The 19,955-nt window shown below is 36.7% G+C and overlaps 1 protein-coding gene across 5 annotated transcripts in view; it reads left to right on the forward strand.

Annotated features, from left to right (window-relative positions):
- The first annotated feature begins 420 nt into the window (after positions 1–420).
- The window catches only part of LOC150086494 (WD repeat domain phosphoinositide-interacting protein 2-like), a 78,692-nt gene continuing 59,157 nt past the window's right edge, over positions 421–19,955 (forward strand). For 4 of the 5 annotated variants that reach the window (XM_090371433.1, XM_090371434.1, XM_090371436.1 and 1 more), the window contains exons 1-3: positions 421–542; positions 16,295–16,377; positions 19,620–19,789. In XM_090371433.1, the coding sequence (XP_090227559.1) occupies positions 475–542; positions 16,295–16,377; positions 19,620–19,789 (321 nt within the window). In that variant the 5' untranslated portion in view covers positions 421–474. Of the gene's footprint in view, positions 543–1,177; positions 1,241–16,294; positions 16,378–19,619; positions 19,790–19,955 lie in introns of those variants that run through there. The other variant, XM_090371437.1, reaches the window with a different exon arrangement.

A 19,955-nucleotide genomic window follows, 5' to 3' on the forward strand; every position in this document is an offset into this window, starting at 1 on the left:
TTCTCCAGTCGGTTTGTTATATGTTCTTAGTCGCTGATGCGTCTAAAACCTACGATAACAGGAAGAACGATTTGCCATAAATTTACAGACTATTGGCAACTGTGATAAAACTCACGTAATGTGCGTCTATGTTTCGCACAAAAATATTCACTGCTGAGAATAATAGCCATTTATTTTACGTGTTATAATTTGTGCATCTCTTCACTGTTCCCTTCAGTGAATACTGGTTATTTAGAATTCATAATTTGTGTATTTATTAATTTACAAATTTTTCCTTATAAGAGCTACCGATGGCATTTTGATTTTTTTCTTTTAAATGAATAATATTTCCTGGGACAACAGAGGGCAGTAGAATACAATGTTTAAAACTACTCGGTGCACGCGACAATAGAAATTGTTTTGTGCGTGGTCGTCTTTTTGTTTGTTAGCTGAACGTGGACTGGTTGTGCTCACTATTGCTGACGACTTAACAGCATGAGTTTCACTGAGGCAGAGTTTTCGGGCAATGAAGTGTTATGTGCCCAATTTAACGAGGATGGCAGGTGGGATATAAAATTTTTAAAATGAAATAAATTAAAAATAATAATTTATAATTGTAATTCCACTTATTGTTTACGTTTATTGTGTACATGGTATATTTTCGGTACTTAAGATGCTGTGTGTTGGTAAGTGTCTAAGAATAGATGCAGTTAATGATACGTAGTATAGTATGTCCAGTACTGTTGTTTGTGTAGTATTTTAAAATTATTTAGTAAATGGTATTTGTACTAACAAAGAAAGTTTTTCAAGGGGGGCGAGTCTAGGGAAGGTGACAACAAAGAAGATTTTCTCTACTTAAGGTAATGTGTGTTGGTAGATGTTTAGGAATAGATGCAGTTAATGATACGCAGTACAGTATGTCCAGTACTGTTGTATTTGTGTAGTATTTTAAAATTATTTAGTAAATAGTATTTGTACTAACAAAGGAAGTTTTTCAAGGGGGTGAGTCTAGGGAAGATGACAACAAAGATATTGTGAACAACTTAAGGTACTATGTGCTGATAAATGTCTTTGAATAGATGCAGTTACTGATATCTACATTCATATATAGTATGTGCAGTACTGATTGGTATTTGTGTAGTATTTTTAAAATTTAGTAAATGGTATTTGTACTAGGAGAGGAAGTTTTCTTAAGGGGGGGGGATTTTCAAGGGGAATGAGTCTAGGAAGGCGACAAAGTAGAGATTGTGAACTACTTAAGGTACTTATGTGCTGATAAATGTCTTGGAATAGATGCAGTTACTGATACGTAGTACAGTATGTTCGTACTGTTTTGTATATGTAGTATTTTAAAATTAGTAAATAGTATTTGTACTAACAATTTCTGTGGGGGTGGGGGATTTTCAAGAGGGGCGAGTCGGGGAAGGTGACAACAAAGAGGTATTGTGAACTCTGATATTCCAAAATTTATTTATTTTTTTAAAATATTTAGTGGCTTCAAGCCCAAATAAGGTAAATATTGGTTTATCGATAATTTATTTCCAGAATTGAGTATCTGTCAAAATGCTTGCCCAGATCGCGATTTTTCTTTGTCTGTTCCCGCCCTTTCTATTTTGCACTCGTTATTCATTGTTTTTATCTATCCCTTTATTCTCCATCCTCACAATTTCGCTTTTTCGAATTTTTACTTTTTCTCAACTACAGTTTCTCTCCTGTTTCAGTATCTTTAGAATAAAATATGCTAATCGTTAATATAAATAGGAGTCTATCAAAATACCGATGACTTTCGATTTTATTTATCGTTATTCTTTGCTATAATCGCATTAACTAATTTATACGGTTTTTGAATTTATTTCATTATTCGTAATATCATTAATTAATAGTATTTGCCATATAGTGCAAGGAAGTTGCAGGCTTTTGCTGCACTGGAAAAAAAACAAAACAAAAAACCCAAGTTAAGAAAAATTATGCTCTGGCAACTTTGTTCTAGCTATCAACAACCTGTTTACAATCCAGTCTAAACCTCAAGCCCTGTAATTGAAGTCCATGACCCCTAGTTCTGGAATTCTTTAGAACAGTCAGAATTCCACCTTCATTGTACTAATCCCTCCCAGAGCTTTATAAACCTCAATCAGGTCACCTGAGGTGTCTGGCTGCCAAGCTCTAGTCCACATGATTGGAGTTTTTCCTCATAGGGTCATCCTTCTACTGAACTCACCATACAAGTTGCCTGTGTTTGGACATTTTCAAGATGTCTTTTTTTCATGTGAAGTGTCTATATCTGAACACGGTACTCCAATTTGGTCTTACATTTGCCTTATACAGTGGGATTATGACCTCCCTATCTCTACAGGATAAGTGTTAGTTTACATTTGGGGAATTGCGATCCACAAATAAATTCACTTGGAGGTGAATTAAATGCAGTGTAGGAGGAAAGGGATCTGGGAGTTACAATACAGGCAGATATGAAGTTTTCTGAACAGTATAAACAGGCAGCCAGGAAAGCCCATGGTGTCCTATCGATGATTTATAGGACTCGAGCCTGCAGGTGGTGAATTGGCTATGCTTTATAAGGTTGCTTTCTTGTATCATTTGCCACTACTCGTACTAAAGGAGAAAAATAAAATGAATGGGCGTTTAGCATGCTGTGTAAGAATTCTTGCATTAATTTCTAGAGCAGGTATATCATTAAACTACTATGTAGAGAGCTCAATTTTTTCCTTGGGATCTTGCATTCCTATTATGCACAAAGATTGTCTGATGACAATATCAGTGGTGTGACTATACCAGTCCTTGTGCTCTCTAAAGAATCTTGTTTTATAACATTTTAACATAATAGTAAGAGATACAGGTGCTTTAAGGATAAAATCTTTTAAAAAATTGAGGCATTGCATATACTCTGCACTGGCCTTAGGTGCATTTATTTAGCACTAATCATGTTTACTGTTTATCATGTATTGTGAAAACTTTAAAGTCACAATATGCAGGACCACCTCAGTAAGAATTGAATCCTAGTGGTATCAAAGTTTATGAAGAAATCTAATTATTTTGGTTAATTGTACTAGATACAGGTATAGAGGCCTCATATTAGAATGTGCAGCTGCTGGAATAGGTACAGAGAAGGGCAAGAAGACTGAGTGGAACAAAGGGGGTGTCTTACACATGAAGGCAAGGCTTCAGTTCTGTAAATTGCAGTGTCTGGAGACTAGGCACCTGAAAGGTGATCTGATTGAGTTGTTTAAGGATTTGAGTGGCTTGAGCAAACCCAGTGCTTATCCAATTCTTCCTATTGCTCAGAATATGCATGGGAGGGGACATTCAAACTGAGGAAGGATGGTTGCAGAATAGATGTGTGCAAGTTGCCTTTGGCAAACAGGTAGTTGATTGCTGGACAAGTTTCCATCTGGTGTTGTGGAAGCAGATAAATTGAAGGAAGAACTAGACAAACTATCGGAAGGGATGGAGAAGTAATTTTTTTTGTAGATGCTCTGTATAAACTTGCTCTTGTATCATTTCCTATAACATAATACACCGATGAGCCAAAACATTATGACCGCCTACCTAATACAATGTTGGTCCTCCATGTGCAGCCAGAACAACTCGTACCTGGCGAGGCATGGACACTACAACATTTCTAAATGTCTTGTGGTATTTGGTACCAACATGTAACCAGCATATCCTTTAACTCCTGTAGGGTCTGTGGTTGAGATGTCACAGATTGGAGTTGTTATTCCAACACAAACCAGAAGCTCGATGGGATTGATGTCTTGGGAATTTGGAGGCCAGGGCAATACCTGAAGTCTTCCTCATGTTCTGCGAACCAGTCTCAAACAATCTGGGCAGTGTGGTATGGTGCATTATCCTGCCAGAGGGGGACTGTTGCCATGAAAGGGTGTACCTGGTCAACAATGATGTTTAGGTAGGTGGTAGATGTCAGAGTGCCCATCATGGATGGCTGGACCCAAGGTATCCCGGCAGAACATCGTCCAAAGCATGACACAGCCACCACTGGCTTGTTTTTGTCCCATGGTGTCCAGATGCCATCACTTCCCCAGGTAAATGATGCACATGTATCTGGCCATCCACATCATTCAACAGGAAATGATTCATCAGGCCAGACAACATTCTTCCGATAACTCAAGTGCAGTTTTGATGCTCACATGCCCACTGTATGTGCTGTCACTGGTGAACTGTAGTTAGCATGGGCACTCGGAGCAGTCTGCGGCTATACAGCCCCATTTTCAGCAGGGTTTGATGTACTGTGTTGTGACACGTTACTCCCATCACCAGCATTCCAATTACCGGCGAGTTGTGCCAGTTGCCCTTCTGTTGCTATGTACCATCTGGGAGAGCCTTCACTCACCTCAAGCATTGATGAGCTGTGGTTGTCCAACACCTTGCTGGTGGTTTGTGGGTTTCCCTCCTCGGACCACTTTCAGTAGGTACTAACCACGGGTGTCTGAGCACCCCACCAGCCGTGCTGTTTCGGATATTCTCTTATCCAATCATCTTGCCAGTACAATTTGACCTTTGTCAAACTTGCTTAAGTCTGCTGCTTTTCCCATGGTAATAACAAGAGTAACACTGATTAATGGAGCTCAGTATCAGTTGTTTTTGATAGTGTCCTGACCTGTGCATGAGCTGTAGGTCACCTGCAGTTGCTTCAGTTTGCATAATGACTCGTTGGTCAATGTTTTGGCTCATTGGCGTATTATGTTATGAGGCCATAAAGCAGTAGAGTGCAAAAAGCAACTTTGATATAATACTAGACTTTAGCTTAATGTGAAAATTATGAACTGGAGTGAGTTGGGATTACATTAAGAGCTTTCATTTGATCAGGGACTAACTGAATTGCCAATAGACAGGAGGAAGTCATAAATGGGCATAGTTCAAAATGGACTGGTGTAACAAGTGGATTCCCTCAGGAATGGGTGATAGGAGCCCATCTGGTTTATCATCTTTAATGATATTGAGGATGTATGTGGTTAGCTCTCAAATTCTTCTAAATATTCGAAGGGTGGTTAATTACTAGGACTAGGTTATGCTGCTTCATGATGACTTGGACTGGTTACAGAATCAGGCTGAATTAAGGTCTTTTATTTGGGCAACAAAGGGGTGCTCTTACCAAGAAAGGCTTAAGTTCTGCAAATTGTAGTGCCTGGAGAGTAGGCATTTGCGAAGTGATCTGATTGAGGTGTATAAGGCCTTGAATAGGTTGAGCAAGCTGAATGCTGATGGGATTCTCTTGCTCAGATTTAGAACCTGAGGGGGCATAGATTCAAATTGAGGAAAGACGGTTGTAGAATGGATGTGTGGAAGCTTGCCTTTAGCCAGTGGGTGGTTGATTGGTGGAACAGACTTCCATATTTTGTTGTGGAAGTTGATAGCCTAAATAAACATAAGGCTGAGCTGGACAGGCATTTGGAATTGAATGGAGGGGAGAAGAAATGGGAGACTTTTTTTGGCTGATGCTGCATAAGCTTGCTTTCTTGCATGTATGCCTCTACTAATGCTAAATTGCTAATGCTGCCTCATGACTTGGACAGTTACAGAATCAGGCTGAATTAAGGTTTTTTTTTTTATTTGGGCAACAAAACCCAGGAAATGACCCATAGACTTGGGTGGTGGGGTGAGAAGATTAAGGTAAGGAACACTATTTTAAATAAAAAATATGCAGTGTGAAAAGAGCAAGGAAAAGTACATGGTGGCCTATCAGTGATTTTAACCTCTGAAAGTAGGGAGGATTGTCATTGTTTTTCTGTAACACAGTGGTGATTTCTATTGTCTTCAGTTCTGAAGGCTGCATCTCTAAAAATAAGCAAAGCTTCTAAAGGAGGGTTCAAAGAAAGCATATATTAGTAAGCAGCTGTATGAGGAATGGCTAGTAAAGTGTGACAAACTAATCTTCCAAAATTGCTGAGGAGGCAGGGTTTGGCAATATTTAAGTGGAGTTAGTGTTGCAAATAATAGGGTGTGATCAAAATGTTTAGGGACTGCATTTATATTGGAATTGTGCCATTTTAGCAAGTTGTGACTTGTAACATGTTTGGCAAATTATCTACAAATAGTAATGTGTGACTCACCTTTTTACCTGCAGTCAGTCTGAATTGGTGCATGTCAAATAGTTCTTTGCATTTTAAAATGAGTGATTTTTACTGCTCATGAGCCATTGCTGCTAATTGTCCTTTAAAATCAACTGCATAGTAGGCACTGCCAAATAAAGCTTTGCAGATCTTTACAGTTGTGTATAGCCACCTACAAGGACTGCACATCACCTTATTTTTATAATGTTCTGCATCATATTTTTTATCAAAACGGAAGAGTGCAATAGAAACCCATGAATGTGTTAACTTTTGGAAAAGATGCATTTGAAGACTTCAGTGGTTCACAAAGTTTTTTAGAGGTTGTTTGCACATTAAAGGTGATCCTCATTCAGTTTGCCTTTCAACTTAAAGCCAGTGATCTGATCAGCTGTGATTGAAGTTTAACTATCCACAAAGTTGCTTGTGATGAAACTGGTATTTCCTAAGGGATATGCTAATGGTAAACTTCACTGATGGGATCTGGTCAACTGCAAGTGAGATGCATTACTGTTTGCTTTCATTGGCCGCTCAAGTCAGTGGTCATGTGCAGTTTACCTGCATTGTTTAAAAATCCAAATATATAAGACAAGTCTGCATGAATTATTACACGAAATTTTATTAAAATTTAATACATAAAACAATTTAATCATGCTAGTTACCATTTAATATAGTTTAATGCAAACTGAAAACTATTACACTGTAAAAACAAATAGATATACATTTATAGTTTCTCTTCATTAGCAAAAGATCCCTTGCCTGTTTGTTCATGTCTTTTCATCCACAAAATTTCTGTATGACTAGTGTCTCCTGACAAGCTTTCTTTTGTTGTGATTTTAGTCTTTTCAATAATTTTGAATATGATTGGTAGTTGCTCCACAAATGAGGTGAACCATTGTTCACATTTGTGAATGTATTGTTTTTGAGGTTAATCAGCAATATCTTTGTGCTTGGCAATTCATATGATATAATTGTCAAGCAATTTGTGCAATTGCTGTAGTAATAATTGGAAGGAAAGTCTGCTTTTTTTTTTTGCTTTCAATGAAGCAAGCTTAACATGAATTTTATCCATGTTGCAAATCCCAAACCACTTTTTGGGTAACAATCATCCATTTTACAGTACTTCTACATTAGCACTTTTATATATATATATAATTTTTTTTTTTTTTTTTAACCTCCATGGTATGGCCTTGGCTGCTCAAACAAAAATCTGTGTGCAATACAAAATCTATTATCCCACATCTACAAGTTGTTCACAAGGGTCATTACTAACAGATTAGAAAGAAATACTTGATGAAAATCAACCAAAAGAGCAAGCTGGCTTTAGGACAGGATTCTCAACTATGGATCACCTTCACATAATATCACAGCTAATGGAGAAAGCAAATGAATATAAAACACAATTATGTCTGGCATTTGTGGATTAGAAAAAGGCATTTAACTCCATACAGTGTAAGGCAATGTTTCAGGCACTAGAAAGACAAGGCATAGATACCCCATATATTATGATTTTGAAGAAAATATGAGAATGCTACCTCCTTTATTAGACTAGACAAAGACAGTAGCAAATTTTAAATTGAGAAAGTTCAACAAGGGGAGACATCTCCAAAGTTGTTTACTTGCTACCTTGAGGAAGCTTTTTTGAAGATTGACTCCTTTCTGCAACCAGTCTAATGTGAATGGAGAGTACCTAAACCATTTATGATTTGCAGATGACAATGTTGCCATGATCCCAAAGAATTAGAGGAAAATCTTAATCAGTTATGCAGAATTAGTAAAGATTTTGGACTAAAGATGAATATGGCTAAAACAAAAGTAATGATGAACAAGTATGCCACAGAAAGGGATATAATGATTGAAGGAGCATTAACTGAAAAGGTGGAATTGTATACTTATCTGGGACAAGCCATTAGCTGTAATAATGATAAATGGCTGGAAGTCAAGAGAAGTATAGATTTTGGATGGATAGAATTCAGGAAATAGTCACATACTGAGGAGCAATATCCCAATTTGTCTGAAATGTAAAATAATGAACCAATGTATGCTCCTCACCATGACTTATGGAAGTGAAACTTGGTCACTCACCAAAAGAATGGAAGAAGTCTAACTACACAGTGAAGAATGGAACAAATTATATTGGGAATCAGACTGTTAGATAAGAAGAGAAACACATGGATTAGGAGAAAACTTGAGTAAAGGACATTATCAAAACTAAAGAACTAAAATGGTCTTGGGCAGGACACAGCTCAGACATGACAGATGGACTAAGAAAAATAATGGTACCCAAGAGAAGCTAGAAGACAATGATGGAGATGGACAGATGAAATTCATGAGTTTGTGGGTAGTAAATGGATGGCCATTGCACAAAACAGAAGGAACTGGAAGAGGCCTTTATTCTGTAGTGGATTTAAAATGGCTGATGATGATGACGGCTAAATCTAAATTTATCACTGACAGTGGGGTTTGAGTGGCACATTAGAAAGCTCTGGACAATTCTATTCTGAGGAATTTCTCCTTGAACTATCCATTACTGATGTTACCAACAGCAAATTTTAAAGGGGAACTATTCAAGGAAGTTACCATAAAAGATACTGACTTTTCACACCAATGAAGAAACATTGCTCAAGGCTTAGACCTAAATGGATGTCAGATGAACTATTGAGACATGTGGCAGAGAAGAAAAGTGTGGGATGCATATAAATTATCAGGTGATATAAAGCCTATGGTAGCTATAAATTATTATTATTAGTCATATGGTGCAAGGAAGCTTGAGGCTTATGCTGAGAGAGAGAGAGACTTGCAAAGAATGTAAAGAAAAACAGCAAAGACTTCTATGCTTATATTAACAGTAGAAGGAAGGGGTTGAATCACATTGGGCCACTTGTTGTCTATGGGTTAACTCTTGATGATCCTGCTCAGGTTGCAGACAAATTGAATAGGAATTCTTTAGGGAAGGGGATGTCAGAAATAATTAGGAACTAAATGACAGTTATGATAACAGAAAGGAAAGTAGAGGAGAAATTGTTGAAGATGGACAAAAGCCACCTGTGGTGGATAGAAACTATTCAATTATATTAAGGGAGGTAGCAATGCAGGTAAGCAGACTCCCATTATGAGAGCATCCTTGGATTCAGGGGAGGTTCCTATGCTGGATATGTGCAAATGTATCCCCAATTCAAAAGGTGATGTGATTAATTAGACCTGTTAGCTTAATGTCTGTTCCAGGGAAGATAATGGAATCACTGGTTAAAGTAATGAAGAACCATCTAGGTAGGCATGCAATTATACTGCAGTCAGAGCATGGATCTATTACAGGGTGGCCTTGTCTAACAAATCTGATGGGTTATGATGCAGTGACCAAGGAACTAGATGCAAAAAATAATTTTGATATCATATACTAGGATTTCAGGAAGGCTTTTGATACTCTTGCATGTAAAAGACTGCTGGATAAACTAGAGAAATGTGGCATTGAGGGCAAGTTACTGCTATGGATAAAGGGATGGTTAAGTGGAAGAAGACATTGTTATCAATGGGCACTAGGAAAAGTGCCCATTGCTTCATTGACTAATTTAATTAATGGAGTTTCCTAGCATTTGGTTCTGTGCCTATTGTTGTTTCCAATATTAATGAAAGTGATATTGATGAAGGTATAATTGGCTTAACATCCAAGTTTGCAAAGGCTGGCAGGGTGGTTGAGTCTTGTTGAGCTACTGCAACAAGATCTAGGAAAACTGGGTTGATGAACTGAGAAATGTTAGTTGGAGTTTTAACATTAAGAAATGCATAGTACTGCATATGGGTAGCAGTAACCCTATAGTAACTTGTCAACTGATATACAGAAACTTTGCTAGTGGGTATAAGGAGGTAATTATTCCTTTGTATAAGGCCATCATTAGATTGCATCTTGAGTACTGTATACAGATCTGGAGTCCTCACTTTATGGAATAGTTGCAGAAAAGGGCAACCAGACTGGTGACTAGAACAAAAGGGTGCTCTTCCCTAGAAAGGCTTCAGTTTTGTAAATTGTCTCAAGGCTAGGCATTTGTGAGTAGTAGTAGTGGCATGTGATGCAAGAAAGCAAGTGTATGAGCTTATGCAGCATCAGCCAAAAAAAAAAAAAACCACACCATTCCCTCCAAATGCCTGTTCAATTCCTCCTTAAATTTATTCAACCTATCAACTTCCACAACGACAGATGGAAGTTTGTTCCAGCAATTAACCACCCGCTGGCTAAAGGCAAATTTCCGCACATCTATTCTACATCTGTCTTTTCTTAATTTGAATTTATGCCCCCTTAGGTTCATAATCTGAACAAATGGAAGGATCCCATCAGAATTCAGCGTGCTCAACCCATTCAAGGCCTTATATACCTCAATCAGATCACTGCGCAGGTGCCTAGTCTCCAGCCACTGCAATTTGCAGAACTTAAGCCTCTCTTGGTAAGAGGATCCCTTCATTCCCCTCACCAATCTTGTTGCCCTTCTCTGTACACGCTCAAGTAAATCTACATCCTTCCTAAAATGAGGCCTCCAGACCTGTACGCAGTACTCAAGGCGTGGCCTGACCATTGCCTTATACTGAGGGATAATCACCTCCTTTTCCCTGCTAGCAAAATTCCTATATATCATTGACAAAACCCCATGACCTGCCCTGGCAGCCTGTCTGCATTGCTCAGAAAACTTCATATCTGACTGCACAATTACTCCCAGGTCTTTCATTTTCTACCACCTTAAGTGTAGTACCACACAGTTGGTACGTTTCTCTGGGGTTACTTCTACCCATATGCAGTACTTTGCATTTGTCAAAGTTAAACTTCAGTTGCCAATTCTTAGCCCATCTGCTCAAATTATCTAGATCCTGTTGCAGTAGCACACTGCCATTACTGTCATTAACAACCCTGCCAACCTTTGTATCATCTGCAAACTGAGAGATCTGATTGAGGTGCTTAAGGCCTTGAATGGATTGAGTAAGCTGAATGTGAATGGCATTCTTCTTCTTGCTGATACTACACACATGAGAGGGCATAAATTCAAGTTGAGGATGGATGGTTGCAGGATAGATGTGGAAGTTTGCCTTCAGCCAGTGGGTGGCTGATTGTTGGAACAGGCTTCCATCTGTTGTGGAAATGGATGAGTTGATGAATTCAAGGAAGAATGGGAAAAATTCTTGCAGGGTATGGATGGGTGGGTGAACTAAGTTTTTTGGCTGAAGCTATATAAGCTTGCTTTCTTGCATCATTTGCCATTATTACTACTGCTACTAAATGTACTTTAAAATCAACTGCATAGTAGGCATTGCCAAGTGAATTGAGAGCTTTATACTTGTATAGCCAATCTTTATACTTGTGCATAGCTATTTACATAGACTGCACATTACCTATTATTTTTTATCTTTCATAGTGTGAAAAAGGATAATACTCCTTTCTGGGTTGTGCAAACTCTCCAATTCAAATAGATTTTGTTTCAAAGACAGTCAACCAGAATCGGGGAACACTACTATTAGAACTATAACAAACGTACAAGACATAAGTACACAACTCCAGCTACTATAACTTGCATTTGACTGACAAACATAACCAATGAAAATGGGTCATAGTTGACCACTCAATGAGGCAATAAAAGTGAATATTAGTAATGCATCTGCTTGGCCATTGTACAGACCACTGAAAACTGATAATAGTAATGCATCTCACTGTCAGTTGACTGGAACTATTAATACATGTTTGCCCTCAATCAATTTTAACATAAGATTTGTTATGTGCTGATGCTTATCCATACTGTTTTTTCCATTGTTACTGACTGGTGACAAATGGTGAGTGTATGGCTATAATATAGAAACAAAGGCCTGGCTTCTCAATGGAAGATTTTTTTCTAAAAAAAAAGCAATAATGTTGATCAAATATGAAATTATGCTTATTGTATTTTTTGATTTGTAGAGCATTGTTCAATTTGAGATTATCCTGTATGGTGAAACATTGAACCTGGAATACTAAAGTTTTACAGCAATTGTGCAGTGGAAATCACTGGAATAGCGGTTTTGGGAAATTGAAGCTTGTGCCATGACATTGGTCTCCCCATCCATCATACTGGATTTAGCTTTAGATTCCCTCCATCCCAAGCTTCAAGCCAAATTGAAATGTCACAGATTTGTAACAGCCAAGGAAAGTATTATTAGCATTAGCAAGGACACATGATGCAAACTTATATAGCATCAGCCAAAAAAAATGAATTTGTCCTCTCAGGCAATTATTCTGAGCAACAGGAAGAATCCCATCAGCATTGTGCATGCTCAAACCATTCAAGGCTTTATACACCTCAATCAGATCCCCTTGCAGGTTGCCTGTCTCCAGATACTAATTTGCAAAACTTAGCCTTTCTTTATAAGAGCAATCCTTTGTTCCATTCACTAATCTTGTTGCCCTTCTCCATACTTGTTCCAACAGCTCTACATCCTTAAAATGAGGCCTCCAAACTTGTATACAGTACTCAAGGTGTGACCTGACCATTGCCTTATACAAGGGGATAATCACCTTATTCCTGTATATCATTGACAAGATACTATTAGCTACTCTTGCAGACTGTCTGCACTGCTCAGAAAACTATCTGCCTGCACAATTACCCCCAGGTCCTTTTCACTCTACCACTGTCAGTGTAGTACCACACAGTTGATATGTTACTGTTACATTATATTAAGAATGTCAAAATAAGCCTATCAAGAATGCTTTCAGGGGTTGCAGAAGCATTGGAATTGGTACATGCATGCATAGTGTCAAGGAGCAAGGAGATGTATTTTGAAGATCATCTGAATAGCTGACAAGCTTTGTTCATTTCATTTGTTCTAATTTTTGATTTTGGGGAATTTATCTTTTTGGCTGATGCAGAATAAATTCACTTCATTTTCATCCCTTAGTCATAGTAATACTAACTTGCACAAACATCACTCCATTATCTTTTTTGTGAGTTTCTGTGAAACCATCCCATCAAGATTAAAAGTGTATATGGGAAGGCTCTCTTAAAGTTGTGTGCAGGTTACATAGTTTGTATTCTTAAATGTTCTTGTGGTAATGGACTATAATTTTGTTTGACTGGTTATGTTATTAGAAGGTTGTGCTAGTTTATAAGATTCTTTTGATTTAAATTTTCATTTGGCAACTATATTTTATCTTTTGTTATTAAGCTTAATTAAAGTTACAGCTTTTGTTAAATTTAGCAATTGTTTTTTGATCAGAGGTGTATAGAGCCTTAGTTATGGCATCACTTGCCTGATTGGTAGTATACATGTATACCAAGTCAGTGCTCTTATTGGGCTGTTTGATATTTCAGTATGCTGCTCTTAGTTTAAAAACTAAGATTCTACAGGGTAAACTGAAAAAGACTTAAATAGTTTATTCTTAAATGTTCTTGTGGTAATGGACTAATTTTGTTTGACTGGTTATGTTATTGGAAGGTTGTGCTAGTCATATTTTGTCAGTATTAATTAGCACGTCACACTTAAGAGGATGTGTTGGCACTAGTGTTAATTTCCTGAATCATTTGACAAGATAGCACACTTGTTACAACATGTGGTTATAACAAGAACATTTTATTCTGCTAGTAGAGCAGCATGATTTTTACTGGATAAAAAATTCTTGTAGGGAGGATCCAGTAGATCAGCAATAAACAGATTGGTCCAGAAGTTTGAAAACACAGGCACTGACTAACAGTAAGAAGGGCATTGTTAGTAGAAAGAGAATGTGCAGTGTTGTTCAATCTTGTCAATCTTAATAAAGCAGTTAAGATTGTCCAAATCTACAAATTTCCATTTTAAACAATTGACTGTCATAAGCATTGATTAATAGGATCTTAACAAAAGATCTATAAATTCTTAAATTAAAAAAGCTAATGCTATTTGGCCTTACTGAAATCACAGAGTTAAGATTATTCTGTTCTATTTTTTGGAACATTAAATTAACTAAATTCTGCTGGCTGCAAAAAAAAAAAAAAAAAAAAGTCCAAGTCCATAGATTTGGTAATGTTACTGACAGTGGCAAAACTGTCAGGTCTACCACTGGGAGAGGAGCCTGAAGGGTAGAAGGATCTGAATGGTTAGTTTGCCATGGTTAAGTTGTTAAAGCTTGGGCATATTTGAATCTCATGAGGGGCAGAATTTTGTAGTTTTGCCACTTTTTTTTTTTTCTGTTTAAGGTTTAGATATACCAAAACTTTGAACATGCCAAAGCTGAGCTGCTAGTTGATTTTTGTGGTCCATTTTTGTGACAAAATCCTTAAAACATCTGGTAGGAATGGCTCATTTTCATCTATGGTATTGTTGAAAATCAGGATATGTAAATAGGGACCAGAAAATTCTAGCTCATCACATTAATGGAGGTGCCCATTAAACTTGTATAAATGCACATTGTGGTGTGTGGTTTCAGACATAATAATTGAACTGATTTTCTTTATCCATACAGTGAAATCTGAAGGTTACTGATGGGTCCTTGAAGACCACATCCCATCCAAGGCAGTTTAAAGTTTCTTTCTGTTGAATGGGGCTCAGCTGCATACTGAAAATGCAACCTTGGATTTGCTCAGTGAGCATTTTGGCAGCTGTCTTGTCACTTCTTTGAACGTTTTAGTTGTGGAAATGGCCTTGGACACGATATTCTTCCTATCTCAACCACTGTTGATTGCTTTCTCTGTGAGTACAGGTAACCCTCCTAACACTGTAGTTAGGTTCCTATAAAATCTCGTAATGCTAAACTGTTATACAGGACTAAGAACCAGTCCTGTATAACAGTTTAGCATTACGAGAACAAAAAGGGGGTTACATTTCAAGAGCTAACAAAAATACAATACAACATTTTGTTCACAAAACGTTGACAAAACTATACCATTCTATATTTAGTGTATCATCTGCCCTTTAAAAAATCATTAATTTGGGTTTGTTTGCTTTTGCTTGATCTTTTTAAGGAGCATCAGTATCTAAGGCTGTTATGTGTTCTGGGATAATTTTCTATTTTTCTGAACGAAAACCCGTAGTTTCTGGGAGAGAAAACCATGCTGCCCTTGCCTGAGACTGACTAACTCAGCCATGTTGTAAAAATACCTATAAATTCCTCCTCTCATTGACAGGATTTGAACTTTGTTTTTTTTACTGCATGGATTCCATTTTCCGTCAGTTCAACCATATTTCCTGAATGAACTGACTCTGGGCATACATTTTTCCAACACATTTAATGTTGACAGTTTTACTTCTTTGAGTGATCAACTATGATTCTGATATAGTCCACAATTGAAACATAAAATGTTTCTTGCCTCCATCACTTCAGTTTTCCATCAATTCAATTTGGAATCAGTGTTTTCCAAAAATCCATTGTAATGATTTTCTGATGTAATGAGTTTCAAATGTAGATATAATGCTTGATCTAATTAAAGTTACTGTATACTAGGTGGTGGGAACATTACTTCAGCATTTGGATGACTTAAATCTTTTAGATGGCCTGGCATGTTATCCAATAGTAATACTTTGAAATCTAGATTTTCCATAAGGTCAACAAGCACAGGTTCAATAATAGAGAACGTAACATGGGGATTTCCCAAATTTTTTTTTTTTTTTTTTTTTCCATAATGATTAGCAGGGATTCATAGAAAAGAAAGGAAATGTTGAAAAATTACATCCAATGGTTTTTTCCCTGCAAAAGCTCAAAAATAGTTATGCAAGGTTTGCCAAAATTCTGTGTCAAAGCAGAACTGTTATATAAGACCATGTTGTGCAAGGATTGCTGCCATTTATATCAATTGTGGTAAAGCAAAACTGTGTTGAAGTACAGCGTTATACGGGGGTTGCCTGTATTTGAAAAACTGAATGGAAACAATCCACACACACTTGAACTGAAAGTAGAAATTGCATCTCTAATCAGAATTGCTGTTGAGTGGGATGGTGACAAAACTGAATTTGATGCAAGAAAGCTTGCTTTCTTGCATCAAATGCCTCTACTAATTAATGCTAACTGGTAGTGCAACAAAGAAGCCCAAATTATTGTGTCAAATTATTCACCATCAGAACAGGTGAGAATAGTCCATTAATAATGATCCACAGAATTGGATCAGAGCAGAAAGAGGTCTCTGAAAATGATGGTTGGAGCAATGGAATAAAGGCATGCTTAATCCTCCCCAATTACCAAATGTAATTACTAAAATAATTTTACTATTATAAATTTTTACAAGAAAGGTGATTAATCTTAATTTTCATTACAGCCTCCTCACTGTGGGAACCAGGAAAGGTTATTCTTTATATTCTTTGAGGACCATTGATGAATTAAAACGGGAACACGAAATTGGTATGTTAATTTAATGTTAAATTTAAATTATTTTATTACTGTAATAGTCTTATGTCTGGAATACCTTGTAAATTGTTACTACCCTGCATTAAGTACTTATTTGTTTCTCAGATGAGGGATACAGTTCATATAACATTGACCAGTGGATTGTTATCAGTACATGGGCTCACAAGAGAATCAACACATGCAAAACTAAGGTGCTCAAACAGATCTTTGAAAGATTTTACTCCATAAATGTTTTCCTGCTGCTAAAAAATTTCTATTAATAGAAATGGTTTTAAATTTGCCAAGAAAACTATTCCTTTGTTACATCACCTATATATTTGCATTCATTTTTATTTTTCATAAAATATAAATACATTTGAATAAATATAGGAAAAGTTCAGAAAACAAACCAATTTCTTCAATTTTAAACATAACTAAACTTCATATTTTTGAAGCAGAAATAGCATTATTATACACTCTAAACACAGAAAATTAGACCTTTTTTATATAAAGAAAAGAAAAGTTTTAAATTAACTCTCATCATAGGCATTAAGTTATTAGGTAATGCAATATCTAAAATGTAAGTGAAAATATTTCCACTAATAAAATGTAGTTGTGCTGAGTCTTTCATACCCAAGAAAAATCAAGCCATGACAAATAAGACTGCAGTTTAGATACTGTTTGAACAGTAGCTGCAGCTTAGGCCAGTTTTACTGGCCCAGCAAAATCATTGTGGTTAATGATCAGCAATTGGTGCACCAGTTTACATTTTCATAGGTGATAATACATCATGGACATTTCTTCCTCATTCTTGAATATGTTAATCTCTTATTCTAGATTTGAGAAAGATGGAATCCCATTTTTATCCCTTAAGTTTTTCTTTTTTGTATTATGTCAAGAAAGGTGCTCTGACTTGTCAAACTTCTGAACTGTGCTATACCTGTCTAAATAATAGCACACAAACAAAACAGTTAAATGCACATCAGGCAGAATGTAGCTTTTGTGTATTTTTCTTTTAATTCTTGATTGCTATTCAGATGATACAAGTAAAACTGGTTTAACCAAATTCAGAACCTCAGGAGAATGCTTCGTACAGTATTTTGGTTTTTCTATCTTATCTGCACTTTCAAAAGTTTATGCTTGTTGACTGCTTGCACATGTAAGACTTTGCTTCTATTCTACTTCCTCACTGCTGTTTCATTCTATATGACAATTTATAACTATGAATTGTATGTAATGAGCAGTGCTTAGAATTGTTGAAACTGAACTTCCTTCTGGCCTATACAACAGATTCTTAGATTTTCAAAGATCTTGTTCAGTCAATTGGCAGCTTAATGAAGCATAACTGTTCTGCAATGCTTTCTGCTACCTTCAGTTTGCTGTTTAATAAGCAGGACCCACTAAATATATTGGTTTTGGAAATCAAGCTAATCTTGAGTTCTGATAATCAAAATCTATATGACCTGTATCTGAATCATGTTTTGGACTAAAGCCATTAAATAGATCATAAACAGGCATATTATAGTCCATCAGGCCCTTATAATAGTAAATTTCTTTTGTATCTGATTTGACACAAATATTGTAGTATTGTGTATGGTTAATGGAATTGTAGGGTATTTGTGTAAATAAATAGCTTTACATGTAGGTTAGCATTTTTTAGCTTTGCCTAGTATACTGGAAGTGATCAACCACTTGTGAATACACATAAGCAGGAGTTGTGTGTGGTATACACACCACTCAGAGGAATGCCACCCCTGTGTGTTATCAGGCAGTATTAGGTGGTAAATGACTTAAGATGGTGCAGTGTCACCATCACTTATTTAGATGTTTGAAGTGGTTAAACCCATGTTTAGTCTAGAGCAAAGCTCTGGCAATCCCCATCTCTTCTATCATGTAGTATGATTGGTATCTTTTGAGGATCATGATATGATCAAATCTTCCTCACATTTCAAGGGTGCAGCTCTAAAACTGTTTGCAGGCTGACTGCTAGAAAGTCCACAAGACAAACCTATTGGTTACTCTGGATTTAGTAATCAATATCTGGATCTAGCTGCCTCTACACTACCATATAATGATTGGAGGAAGCCTGGGTAGTGTATTGGGGGGGGGTCATTGTCAAAGCCACTTTGTCTGAGCTGGGTATATTCTTGCCAGACTGATTGGATACTATTATGCAGTAACAAGGGAACTGGATGCAAAAAATATTGATGTTATGTACTTGGATTTCAGGCTTTTGATACTGTTGGAAATAAGACTGCTGTACAAATTGGAGCAGTGGCATTAAGGGCAAGTTATTGCTATGGATTAATAGATAGTTCAGTGGTAGAAGACAGTGATTATTAATTAGAAGACAGTGAACTCCACTAATAACATTATTAATGGACACTTCACTTTGTGAAGTGTCCATTAATAATGTTATTAGTGGAGTTCTTAGTGGAGATTAATGTTATTAGTGGAGTTCCCAAGGGTTCATTGCTAGACCCATTGTTGTTTTATATATTTATCAATATATTGAAGGTATATCAGGCTTAATGTGTAAGCTTGCAGATGATATAAGGTGGGTAAAGACAATCAAGGCAAGCTACTGCAATAAGATTAGAAAAATTAGGCAGATGGGCTGAGAAATGGTTCTTGAAGGTTAATATTGATAAATGCAAAGTACTGCATAGGGGTAGCAGTAATCCCAGAATAATGTACCAACTGTGATGCTGCACTTAGGGTAGCAGAAAATGAGAAAGACCTTGGTAACGTTTGTATGAAGTTCTGAGTAATGCAGAGTCTGCCAGGAGAGCTTGTGGGATTTTGTCACTGATATACAAACTCTGCTAGCTGGGATAAGGACTTGATTATCCCATTGTATAAGGTAATGGTCAGATCACATCTTGAGTCCTGTATACAGGAGGCCTCAATTTAGGAAGAATGTAGAACTGCTGGAACAGGTACAGGGAAGGGCAATGAGACTGAGGGGAACAAAGGGTTTCTCTTAAGGCTTCAGTTTTGTAATTGCAGTGTCTAGAGACTAGGCAACCGAGAGGTGATCTGACTGAAGTGTTTAAAGGTTTGAATGACTAAGAACTAGACCAGCTATTGGAGGGAGTAGAAAAGTGAGATAGATATCTATGTCTCACTTTATTTTTATTTATTTCTGATGTAAAATATGTGTAAGCATACATTTTTTTGAAAAATGTGTTGTTATAAGATATTGCTTGTTAGGATTTTTTTTTTACCTAATTAATGTTTTTATATTTTTTTAACAGAAATTTGTTATGGGGTTCGTATAGCAGCAAGCTATTGTAATACCAGCCTCATAGCTGTTGTCTCTGTCCGCTCTCCTTACACGCTAAAAATGTATAATGCAGCTAGGTCACTTGAAGTTCTTACGCATGGCTACAAGAATAATATTTTAGCAGTCAAACTAAACCATCAAGTAAGTAATGTATTTCATGTAACTGGTTCTCAGACTAAGTGTGTGACACTCCAAGGGGAGTGTTCTAAGCTTTTACTTGTTACTATTTGTCACAAAATAAAATGCAACAAAGTAAGTTTTCTGACCTTTGGTTGTGGTGTAAGAGCAAAGGTCCTTTGTGTTTACA

This window comes from Mastigoproctus giganteus, chromosome 4, assembly GCF_048544385.1.
Source record: "Mastigoproctus giganteus isolate SK-2022 chromosome 4, ASM4854438v1, whole genome shotgun sequence".
NCBI lineage: Eukaryota > Metazoa > Arthropoda > Arachnida > Uropygi > Thelyphonidae > Mastigoproctus > Mastigoproctus giganteus.